Source organism: Doryrhamphus excisus, chromosome 12 (assembly GCF_030265055.1).
Source record: "Doryrhamphus excisus isolate RoL2022-K1 chromosome 12, RoL_Dexc_1.0, whole genome shotgun sequence".
NCBI lineage: Eukaryota > Metazoa > Chordata > Actinopteri > Syngnathiformes > Syngnathidae > Doryrhamphus > Doryrhamphus excisus.
The window spans coordinates 15,482,532-15,495,979 of NC_080477.1; the positions used below are offsets into that span (position 1 = coordinate 15,482,532).

The window sequence follows — 13,448 nt, forward strand, 5'->3', positions numbered from 1 at the left end:
ACGGGAATCACGAAATCCAAAGAAATACAGCTGAATAGGTGCAGATTCTGGAAGAACTATAAAGCTTTGTGTGCTGGTTATCATGTGTAGCTACTCTATAGGAGTCCACAACTCAATACAAAGGACTAAAAAATGAGCGTAATAGGTCCTCTATTATAATATGGATATTTTAAAAATATCGTAATATCACCCAGCCCTATTCTCTATCAATCAATGTAAAACCTGCAATACAGTGCAACATACCGTACAGGTATTAAAAAATAAATATTCCTCTGCAGAAGAGGCATGAGTTTGTAGATGTTTTCTGAACACATTACCTCTTAACAGTGACTAACAATAACATATTCAGATTTGTTGTGACATGTAACCTTTTCAAATGACTTTTTACTTGATTTTTACCATTTTTATTTGAGCTTCTGGAAACCTTAAAACTTGAAGCTGAAGGTCAGTTGCCGCATTTTTGTGGTTTTTTTTTTTTTGTTGCACACACTCGTTTTAGGCTGACAATTATATGTGTGCCTGTACGGGAATGTGTGCGCTGCTTTCTGTGCTCGTGTTTGTGGGATGCAGATGGGTTTTTGGGAAGCAGGCCAGAAGACACAATTGTAGCATTGAACTCCTTTACACTCAGTCTCCCCTGCTTACACCCACACACGCTTTTTGACTTATGCATATTACGCACACCTTGGTGTGACTTGTTGCAGTTTGCTCAGTGACATGTGAGCAAAAGGCTCAGCTGCAGACTTGACATTGTGGATTTTCCCCTCCGTCTTTTTCTATTTCCTTTTATGTTCTTTAGTGATCTTACTTGAGGCAACACAAACCATGAGAGCTGCTCGGAAAAAGAATTTCCCACAGCCCTGCATCAGCAGTGCGTGTATCTTTGTGTGCATGTGTGTGTGTGTGTGTTAATGCAAGAAGAAAAGGAAAAAGAAATTATCACACACATCAAAGTTCTGTTACGGTTTGCTTAATAACATTTTAACTTTCTGGGATCATTGTGAAGCAGCTTATTTCTCATCCACATGGAATCTGTGTTCCGGGTGTTTTCACATGTTCTAGTGATCCACTACTTTTTAAAAACAATGACATCGGCAACCCATCACTGTCACATGACCTGAAGTGAGCTTTGGCAACAATTCAACGTAATATCGAATGACATGACATTCTCCTGGTATTTTCTGGTCTTCTACTCCCAAAACGACGTCCATGTAAATCCACTTTGTGCTAAGTCAAGATGAGCCTTAGCGAACGGAGAACAACGGACATATTTGCATGTGTTCTTTCTTCTTCTGTGGTTTGGTGTATCCGTGTGTCCGCACGTCTGCGTTAATGTGAGGAACGGTGCTGTGACACTCCACGGAGACTACCATTTAGGTACAGAAATCGGAGCTCGGTATCACTGATGAAATTTGGACCTTCGAGATTAATTCATTCATTAAAAACAACAACTGTGTCTTCAATAACTGAATATTCTGAACAGTCTAAAAAACCTTGCTCTGCTTCAGAATGTCAAAGTATATGGTTGAATTATTCTTTTACTGTCACTGAACCACAGCTCCCCAGTGCCCTCAAGCACTCATGCATCCCCAGATTGTGACATTACTACTTATTAACCTTGCCTTATTAACCTCACCTAATGCAATCTGTGCATATGAATACATGTCTACATGCAGCTACACCTCTGTGCGGTGCAGGTTTTTGTTTCTCAACATTTCCCCGGCTTATTTTGGCCTTGTTGGGTTTAATTCAACCAACATTACAGCTGCACTCTGGTGATTAAACTCAAGCAATTTGCCTGGCGGATATAAATGGGGAAATGTGTGTTCACTGTCATGTGAAAATGTTCAAGCTGCAGTGTGAGCTTTAGCTGCTGTGTCTGGATGGCGGACAATTCAATTTTGAGCTTATGTGACTGGTCTTATCCCGTCTTACTTGCTGAACTCCACCAAAAAGATAGTGTGTGTGTGTTGGTGTTAGAGAAACGTGACTTCTTCACAACGATTTTCCGAGACGGAAGGGACGACATAACCTCTGGGAACTGCAGTCAGGGATATTAACACACTTAAATTGTGAATGAGCTCACCCTGAAGTCAGACTGAACCATGTCTCCTATGTGTTAGTCTCAAAAGGGGGATTGTACCAAAAACCCTTTGAGCTCTTATTCATTCTGACAGCGCTCTCATTGCTCATGCCTGTTTTTTACTGCCATAAAATGGACACTGGTGACAAACTGATTATTTAAAGTAGCAGTAAAGATCAGTTGAATTTTTGCTCCACGGGTCCATCTGGAAGTTTTACGTTTCTATGATTAAGTTTCTGTGATAAATATAAATGACAAAAAGAACAGAATGCATTATATAGAGTACCATAGTAGTTTTTGTATGCCAGGATGTGGTTGTGCATCAATGAAGAATGAGAAAGAACACCATCATGGGAAACCACACGACAGCCTCAAATTTCCCTTGTCAATAAAGGTATACATTGAGGTATAAGTGAGGCCGATACTTGGAAGGCTATCTTTACAAATTCATACAATGTAGTTGAACATCTCACGCAAGGCTTCAGCAGATGACTCACTGCAACCAACATCAGATAAATGGCCTAAAAGATAAATGACATGACACAGTTACAGTACATACGTGTATTAACAGGGGTTGCATGGCGGCCGAGTGGTTAGCACGCAGGCCTCACAGCTTTAATTCCACCCTCGGCCATCTCTGTGTGGAGTTTGTATGTTCTCCCCATGCATGCGTGGGTTTTCTCCGGGTACTCCGGTTTCCTCCCACATTCCAAAAACATGCTAGGTTAATTGGCGACTCCAAAATTGTCCATAGGTATGAATGTGAGTGTGAATGGTTGTTTGTCTATATGTGCCCTGTGATTGGCTGGCGACCAGTCCAGGGTGTACCCTGCCTCTCGCCTGAAGACAGCTGGGATGGACGACCCTCGTGAGGATAAGCACAAGAAAATTAATGAACTGAAATATTAACCCAAGCTAAAAGATACCACACATGGCTAAAAAATCTATTTGACTTTAATAGTAGCACAACATTTGATTCACACTGAAGAGTTGCTTTCAAAGACACCAAGTAATTAAGTAGAATTCATGTTTTGAGTGTAGATGCATTTATCAAATTGTACCTCTAAGAGTTATGTTAGTGAGTGATTGTCAGTGAGGGCATTTATGCTATTCATTGTACACTGACCTGAAAATGCACGCCAACTGAAGCAAAATTGTGGCGTCAGTTTTCAAACTTGGAGGACGCTAGCTAAGTTTCTACTGTGCTAAACTTTGCGAAATGACTTGTTAGCATGAATTAGACAGTTATATTTGAAGTTTGTCAAACATAAACCAAATATCTAAATAAGGACACATCCCAATAAATAAATGATAAGCCGCTTGAGTCATATTGCTACCGAAAGTGATGCGTGTTTATTAAATTGAAATGCGCCGCTTGCACAAACAGAGCTGTCATCAGCAATATTGCATCCCTTATCTCTGTGACTGCTTTTTCTGAAGGCTTGCTGACTTGCTACTCTACATTTTGTTAATTAACAACAGTGGGATGGTGGCAGATTTTCATGGACATGCCTGCCATATTAAATGGTCACTCTGTTGCCTTTTCCTTCATTAACCACTTGTGATACCAGCTAATATCATAATGACAATTAACATAAAACTAGACTGTTTTTCTACTACAGTACCACAGGCGTCCTAGTAAGACAAAACCTTTTTAAGGTTTCAACTTTCAACAACAGACAGTTGATGTTGGCAAGTCAGTATAGGACAAATATGGACTATGTCCTCGCCAGCAGTGGAGCAGCTGGTGATTTAGTAAGAGACTTGTTGAGGTAACATGACAATGACAAAGTGGAATTATTCATCCTGGAGGTCACAGTGGGGGGGGAAAGTCCTCAACTGGAAACTTCACAAATCGTTAAATGCTGATTATATCCAACCAAATGTACTGCATGCTGTTTAAGGTGTGTGTGTGTGAGAGAGAGCTCTTGGCTCCTCTTAGAGTAATCTGTCATCAGATGTGATCAGATTATTGTGGATTATACGCTGACCATTAGAGGATGGACACACTCTTACACGCACACACACACACACATGCAGCCGCTTGTCGACGCAAGGTGTGCGTGTAACCTTACTTAACACACAAATGTTTCTCAGGCTCCAAGTGTATACATGCAAATATGAACTGACACTGGCTGAGGCTCACTCACACACAGGCATACACTCCTGCACACACACACACACACATACATGCATGTCGTGATCTGTTGGGGGATTTTAAGTTCATCCTATTATCCAAGCTGCAGGTGTGAGAGCACCCAGCAAACATCCTTCACTTGGCAGCAAGCTGAACACAATACGTTCAGTGAAGCCGGATATTTTCCTCTATTACCTATACTGTAATGTAAAGTCAATTCATCCCTTTCAGGTTCAGCTGTACATAACTGTACAGGTCCTGTACTCTTTGTATTGAGTTGTGGTCACCGATAGAGCAGCTACACACAAATAACCCGCACCGAAGAATTCATAGATTTTGCAGAATCGGCACCTATTCCAGCTGTATTTCCTTTTGATTTGTGCTTCCTGCTTCCTGTTTTGAGCTATCCCAAACTTCTTTCAGGGCTCACTTCCAAATGCATAAACCTCATTATCTGAAAATTTGGCATCGTTTAACACGAACTAACTACATTTGTAGTTCAGAAAAATTTAAAAAGCATAACAGTCAGGAGTTCAACACTGACGATAACCATGAAAATAACCAAACCCTAAAATTACTAAAACTGAACCTTTTGAAGATGCTTTCAAATGCAGTGGAAGCTCACTGTGCCTCACTTCTAAAACTGTTACATTGTCTTTGTAATTCTTAGTTATCAGTGAATCCCAATTTGGCTTCATGTTGTGTTTAGTAACACTTTCATTCAATACACTACCTCTATGCAAATGTCCCCATAGGGATGAATAAAGTATATACCTACCTACCTACCTACCTACTACTGCAATGTAAAATGCACAAGAGAATCTTATCCAGTCTGTCATTCATTCCACTCTTGTGAAATCCAAATAAATAATTAAACTAGTTTTGTGATATTGTTAGGTTGTATGTACCGTTGGTCGAGGTGCGTTGACATGCTGCAGGTTCTCATCATATTGGGATGTTGTTGCTCTGGAACTGTCAAGTTAGATTTACTGTCCCCCCGCGTTGCAGCAAGGCCTAAATTGCTCATCTCTTCTTAGATTCTGCAAATCCGCACTGTGAGAGACAATAGAAATGGGCATCGGCATCATTCACTTGATTTGAAGATACTAAACAATGTACAGTACATGATTTTTTTATGATTAATGATCTATGGTTTTTAAAAAAAAATCTGATTTAAACTCCAATGTGTTCACACTTGGGTCCATGGTTGAAGGAAAGAGTTTTTTTTTTTAAATGCATCCACACTTATGTAAGTATGTATAACAAACATATCTCTCAATATTTGCTCTGTGAGCAGCTCTGAGACGGCAAATTATGTACATGTGTCTTATAAAGGGTTGAGCTGTTTCTCATCACGTTTTTTTTGCCATGAATCACAAAGATTTGTGGTGGGAATCCGACTCACACCGGTTGTGTATTTATGCATTTTTGAGGTTTTCATCGATGCCTGGTACATAATTCATACATAGGTACTGGTAAACAAAATTCACAGTTTGGTTGGAAACATTTGTGTTACGAAAATAAATTATTCACAAGGCTGCACAGTCGGAAAATGTAATTGTCTAAAAACAAAAGTTTGACTCACCGCTGTGTGGATGGTTACTAGCACAAACACCAATGGAATCGGTGCGGTACTTTCAGTCACTGTAGCACGAGTAAACAGTTTGAGCACTCTGACCACGGTGACGAGCAGAAGTTGCAGCAAGGGAGGACTGACGAAATGACCCGGGCCGTTGTTTTACATATTGTTTGATACGTACATATGCGTACTGAACTGTGACCCCTGTATTGAACGGTTTCATACAAAAACAAACAAAAAACACACACCTCACTGAACTGAGGTCTTGTGTGAAATATCGTGACGTGATGCATGACAAAGCAACCTCACAGGTGGTCGTCTTTCATTCGTAGGTTGCACCACAATATATTTTGCATCTTTGACAATACAAAATATACATGTAACAAATGGATATCTTTGCAATTTTTTTAACTTCCATTGGTATTTCTCGCAGGTCACGCATAAACAGGATTTTTGTTATGTTGATGTACAAACTTAACCTAAAGATATTCTCAATAAACATGCCTTGGTGTTGTAATGATGTACTTGCATGATTGATGGACTTTCCAAGTTCGCCTTAACACCCTTAAAATGTCTAGTAGTTACTGTTTCTGTGTGACATCATGTTTGTTCCACTGACTGCCCACTTGGCTTTATTACTGAACTCCATGCATTAGCTATTAAAAAGCTACTGGAAGCTACACACCAATAAACCCAAGGAGAAGGCGTATTCACATAAATTGTTGAAGATGCCGCTGGTTTAGTGTGTGCGTGCTGAGGACTTGGGAGGCCTCCGACACTTTTCTGGATGATGCTCAGAAAGACCAACATGGGATGTAATGACAGATTGAATCAAGTCTGTATGAGAGGGAAAGCCACTTGGCTGCATTCAGTAGCTGATTTCTCTCATCTTAAGAGGTTGTGAAATAATTTATGGTGGCGTCATAGAGCCACAATGAAAGATGTCAGCCCATGTAAATCTGAGTGAAGTCGAGATGTGACATTGGATGGTAGGCCATGGATCAATCATCTGAAAGTTGGACAGCATTCACTTTCATCGAGTGACAGCAGCAGTGCCAGTTGAGGTTATGTTAGATGACAGTGACCCTTGGAAACGTCAGTGCTGCTCACATTTTATCACTTTGGTAATAAAGATGCTGGCATATTTCTGTCCTCATGTGACTAAATGTGGCGCCCGTTATTGGTTGTGCTCAAAATGTTTTAAAAGCCATGCTAGCATATACAGATTAATTTTAGACAAATGGCCAATGACTTGTGGGCAATTAATTGCCGCCTGTGCCCCTGCAAAGATATTTTGTTTGATGTCGGACATGTTTTTTTTTCAATCCTACAGACATATGCTTGGCAGTCCCGTGCAGGTCTGTACCAAATTGCAGCCATGTAGCAATATTACAAAATTTAGACATGTGCAAAAACAAGTCTATGATTCAAGCATGAATTGGAGTTAAATTTTGTACCTCATTTACTTCTCTACCCCAAATATTACAGAAGTTAGACCAGATTTTATACCGAAAAATAGTGCATTTGGTTCAGTATTCAGTCAATCGACCAATGGACCTTGGCAAGTACAACCATACCACTAAATATGCAGTATAATAACTGATAATCTGTTTTAAAAGCCACGCTACCTGCAAAGCTATCTTGAATGTAAAGTAGAGAAACAACAGAAGAGTAAGTGCTTAGTACATGTTAACAGAATGAGAGAACAGTTAACAGAAGTCTAGCTGGAGCCGCGTTATGCAAAATACGTGCAAAATGGGGGGCTTTCTATCACGGTCAGTGCATCCACTCAACACACTTATTTATAATAGGCCATAGTCAACCATGAACAGTGTTGATTTATTCATATATATAGATAAATGCTCTATTATATAGTCAGTGAAGCCCTGAATTTCAAACCGCAATATGGCGATCTATGACCGGAAGTGAACACAGAGCAGTCGCACTGTTTTGAGAGCACGCCCGGAATAAATTATGACTCAACACATACCGCATACATCAGCAACCTTTGTAACCTGTTTTGAAATGTTATTGTTGTCACAGGCTCCAGCATACCAGCAACCGTAGTGACGATAAGCGGCATAGAAAATGGTTGATTTTTATCACAAGAGGTTGCATGTTAAGAAGTTCCTCTGGATTTAAACAGGAACTGGACTTTTGGGGGGGATTTTGCCCGTCATTCACAATTCTTATGTGAAACACGTATTTATTTCCCTTTTCTGTGCTTTACAACATGAAAAAACTAGTTAATATGTAGTAGTTGCAGTATCTTGCTGTATTTTGATTATTTAAAACGTTACCAAAACATCTTTTGGAGGCCCATTGATATACGAACATATTTATGCTAGTTCTGGCAACAACAGCAGCGACAACACTTACAATGTCCGCTCTCCTTGGGATGGCTGTGTCTTCCAGCACAAGAAGTGTGCTCCAGTCCTCAGGTAAAAAAAAAATGCTGACGGCAAACAAGTATCTTGAGTCTTGTTAGCAAAATGGATAGCTAGGTACCCACTCTTCCGTCTGCAAATGATGCTGAGACTAGCGATTAGCGATGCGTCGTGTTAGTCCGCAAGATAAAAATATTTTTCATGTTAGCTGCTACAATAATAACATTGCTGTAGCTAGGTTAATATACAAGTCATTTATTTCACACTATTTACAGGAGCTTTCAAACAGGAATAGCCTCAAATTACTACTGGACTAACTACAGTTGTATCTTAAACAAAGATAGTTGTTACATACCAGTGGTCTATCTGATCTTCTCTCATTACAATCATCTTGTCATTGTCCACTAAATGTTCTAATTATGTACTCTGTACAACCACTTAGCATCATATAATACATGTCATAGGTATATCAAACAATTTTGAATCATATTTGTATCAGCGATTTGAGAGGCATGTTTTTTTAGCTTCTTAGCATTAGCTTCAAGAATTCATACTCATACTCTTTGATGAATACAAGTACATATGATGCTTATTTATCACAATATATTCTCAAAGCCAAACACTGCAGTATATTTCACAATATGGATTTAAAAATATCACCCATCTCTACTCGAACAGTATGTATCTCCACATTAGTCAACTTCAGATACTTATCTCCAGTCATCTTTATCTCACAAGTAAATGCATCCATTCTTTAGTCTTCAGAAAATATTTTTATAGTATCAGAAGCTCATCATCATAGAGCTTGAGGATCTGGACAGGCTTGCTTAAAGAGAAAGTATGGGCAGTGATTGTACAGTAGATAACTGTGCACAAAAGCCAAGTAGCTGAGAGAGAACAAATGGCCGAGTGCAGTTTTCTTTAGACTTGTAATAGCCTTTGTTTTGGATGATATGCTGAGGTGGCTCATATGGACAGTAGAAGCAATTTATTTGTAGATGGACTGTTATACACAATGATGTTTTGTCTTAAAAGATGCATGTATTGTTATATTGGTGTTTTTATTCATGAATTGCTGAATGTGTTTTTTTCTTACAGGATGAGTGGGACTCCAGTGACTCGTCCATACGAAACAAAGCTCACAACTCTGACGACAAATCTCTGGAGACACTTCCACCTGGTAAGAAAAATTCACCCATAATGCATGACTTTTATGCCAATGTATGTTGCTGGAAGTGGAGAGAGCTACAATTGCTAATGCAAAGACAACCACGGCACACATCAGAAAAGTGAACAACGTGGCTTGAAGCAGCCTAATTTATTACCTTACATTCAATTGGCCTTACCTGTTTTAAATTATACTCAACCATGTCGGTACGACTGACATGAGCTGCACTTCACTTTCTGGAGTCATCTTTAACCTTTTTAAAACCTTTTTTTATTAGCTACTATGAGCCAGTAAGTCCATCAATATCCACGGTCTTCCTAGTGTTCAAAGCTAGCGCGAGCCTCAGCTCCTTTTAGAATGTGCCATTGAAGCGGATGATTTTATTAAAGTGCGATAAGGACTTCTTCTGTTAAATACAAGTCATTTTCAGTTCTTTATTAGCACAAATTTGGCTGTTTTTGTGTTAAAATACGCTATTTAGAACAAAAACAGAAGCATAATTTTAAAAAAAATTATGCTCAGCAGCAGCTGTGATCTCCCCCATGTAGTCCGAATCGTACAGTTGATCACATGACATTGATAGACATTAATAGTGATCTTCCTTAACCACAAGCAGACATTTGTTGAGGATTTTGTCTTGATCTTGTGTCTGTGAAGCGAATTGAAAAAGTTAGTTTTCCCACTTTTGGTGCTCATAATCAGATTATAGTGTAGGGCTGGGGGATTTAAGCACGATATACGAAAAGAAAGATGCGGAGGTCTCATGTTTCAAGATGGCGCCGCCCGACTGCAAGCTAGTTAAGGGAGCTCCGTATATTCTGCGGCATCTGTAGTGTCTAATAGTGCTTTATTTATTACATTCTTACTGTTTTTGTGCCATAACAACCCCTTTATGGATGTTCATCTTGTTAAATTTGTAGCTTACAAATTTAGCTAACTGTTAGCTTTGAGCACCCCTTCGCTATGCTGATCGAGTAGAGATCCCCAGGGAGATACAGAGGAGGAGAGGCTGCATGGCAGGAGTAAACCGTGAAAAAGACGGTATAAAGGTTGCTGTGTAAAGACAATATCAATCATGTTTACCGTCTGTCATCATGGAGAACGTGAGATAGAAATTCACATGTTGCAGTCAAACCAAACTACAGGGAGTATCTACCCAAAGTCTGTTTTTGAGATTGGTAGTTTTACCAAAGGAAGATGACAGTCCACTACACTCTTCAGTCTGATTGTTGAAATTCCATTTTAATGTCCGCAAACCCAGCTATGCATCCCCACCCACTAGTTTCCAGAAGCAACGCCCACATCCAAGAGCAGAGCAGATTAGAAAGTCATATCGGAGCGACTTTTCATTCAGCTCTCGTCCGAGCCACCGATCCACCCCTCCCACCCCTGAAATTCCCGTGACCTGCAAAAACCAGAGTGCATGCTTTTTATCTGATTGATCCAGGACTGGAAATGGATTCCAATATGACTGCTAAAAGGGGGACATTTTAACCTCAGTTAGATGTTATACTTAATGAACAGAACATGTTGAAAGTCAAAAAAGGATGGAGAGCAAAGTATGAAAACAACAAAGGGTGGCACATATCTACATTTCATTTCTATAGTGCTGTCCCTTGAGAAGATGTACTGTAGTACAAATTGCTCTAATTTACTGTACGTTGGTCCTTCGGTTACATATAAGTTTCCTTACTGTGATACATAGGTCAAGTTTTGGTGTAAGTCAGATCTCACTGTTGCTCACACAGTATACAGAACACATGAAATACATATAATATAGAGTAATAAAGAATAAAATGAAAGAGTAATTAAAAAAAACACAATGCACCTAAAGAGGTTGTGTTCTTTAAGGAGCCTGTTCAAGTGGGTTGGTGGGATTCCATTGCTGATGTAATGGTTAGACATTACACAGGGGACTCCTGTCTGCCAGGCAACATCGGTATGAAAACACCGTAGCATCGAGGGATTTCCAGAAAGTATTGCTGCCAACACAAACAGCCAGTCAGAAGAGCTCAGTGAACAAGAGGCCAATTTGGGAGAGAGGGGAGAAAATGGTGGTCGAATGAGAATGTTGAATGAGAGATGCGAGTGAGGACACGGACAGTTAATAAGAATGTGTCAGCCTGTGGTAGAGAATGCAATGGTTCAGTTTGGGTGGCTACAGAATGGCCTGAAGTGGAAAATGTTGGTTGTGGCTGTGGGTCTGTAGACATAATGGTAATAGCTTTGTCAGCTATGTAAATAGTGTATCATTGCATCCTGTGTTACCATGGGTGGAGGGGAGATCACTCACACATTGATGACTCAGCATCAACTGTATTTCACTCAACAGTGCCAAAACCATTACGGTGAAAAATTCAGATGGGTGGGGGGTTGAGTTCTGTCCGTCTCCATCAATTTAATTTGAAGCAACAAGTTGCCGGTTAGCCAACTGTAGCCCACTAATGTCCAAAGTACAGCTTGGGGGCCATTAACGGCTGGCATGTTGTTTTTTATGATGTCCTGTGGCATCAATCCTGGCGGAGTCAAAGGTGGACAAAGCTAAAAACATCTGGGAAATCAAAGTAAGGAGTAATAAAATTAATTTTCCCACATTAATCACTCACTGCCATGGAGCCTGGCTATCAACAAGGACATCACACACTCTTGACATGCGTCGCCTTGTCTCCATGGAGCCGCTTTCTCTTCTCGAGCGGATCATTGTGAGCTCCATCTAATTAGAATGTGAGACACGTTCGCACGCTGTCAGGGCCGACACATGCACACACTCCGGCTGTCGCATCTCGTCCTCGTCAGCCTCCCCTTCTCTCTGTCTGTCTCCGCCTGCATTGCTCACCTTCATGGACAGATAGTGTAATCTCACACCGCCATATGCCGAACACAAGTCATTAGCATTGCAGCTGCATGCACCTAATTAAGCTGTCTTTTTATTAGAGTGCTTCTCAGTGGTTGTGATTAACTGGGAAATCAAACACTTTGCTCTGTTTAGGGATCTTGGTAACCGGAGCAGCGGCCTCTTGAGTGTTTGCAGGTTTCTCAACTCTCACTTTACCATCCAATCTTTCAGTGAATTACTTCAAACTAGAACTTTTGGGGAGTTTTCTAGCCTTGCCAAAGCATTGCTTCGTTGTATCCAAACATTTTTTTCTTGCTCTGCTTGCGAGTAGCAAATACGTTACGGCAGCTCAGCCAGCTTTCTTCCCTGAAATCTGCGAAGTGTTCTTGCATCAACCCCTTGCATTTTCTATTCCAACTGATGTATAATCCCCGTTCTAGTCCAGACACATTTGTGCTGGTTCAGAACTCTGTAGGCTTTTATGCATTTTGAAAATGTTGAATTTATTAGACATATGTTTTACTAGAGAGTGGGACTAAAAATGAACTTGAATTTAAAAACGTAGACCTTCTGTGTCAGTCTTTTAAATACTTAATTAACAAAAATTGGGCCTGTGTGAATCATGCAGGGCTGTAGCAAACGAAGTTTCAAGTATAGCCGGAAAAAGATGGTTATTATATAAAATGGTCTGGCATAGGGCTACCATTCATCCACACACACATGCACTCCATGAACTCTATTGCAGAAATGGGATTCTTCTCGTTTATTTATTAATTTATTGTTAGTACATGACTAGTGGTATCATTGGTTTAAGTTTTTGTCGCGTTACCTTGATTTCTGCTGTTCTTTTTAAATAATTGTCTCTGTTTATTGTATTTTTAATGTTTGCAAACAAGTGAGATGACCTAATGAATGAACACTCTCAACCTCCATTAAAAGTAATGATTGTTACTCACTGCTTGCTCTTCTGACTCTTCCACACGACCAAGTAACGTTGGACAGGGGTCGGGCTTCAGCGAGTTTGTCCGCTAGTCCAGCTGCATACTGGCCCATGTTCACAAAGCAGTCCAGTGTGAAATGCCGTTGACGTCTTTAAACGCATTTCTTTCGCTGGTAGGGAATCAGGAACTCCAACCACTTGTGCCTGATGGTGGCGTCTTTAGGAATTGTAAACTAATGTGGCACTCCCATACGAGGCATTGCTAGCAATGTAAACAGAGGAGCAGAGCTTGGGGGAGGGCAGCACGCCCATATAAGG

The 13,448-nt window shown here is 40.2% G+C and overlaps 1 protein-coding gene across 2 annotated transcripts in view; it reads left to right on the plus strand.

Annotated features, from left to right (window-relative positions):
* The window catches only part of galnt2 (UDP-N-acetyl-alpha-D-galactosamine:polypeptide N-acetylgalactosaminyltransferase 2), a 46,479-nt gene that overhangs the window by 14,414 nt on the left and 18,617 nt on the right, over positions 1–13,448 (plus strand). For both annotated transcript variants that reach the window (XM_058088862.1, XM_058088863.1), the window contains exon 2: positions 9,285–9,366. In XM_058088862.1, the coding sequence (XP_057944845.1) occupies positions 9,285–9,366 (82 nt within the window). The remainder of the gene's footprint in view (positions 1–9,284; positions 9,367–13,448) is intronic.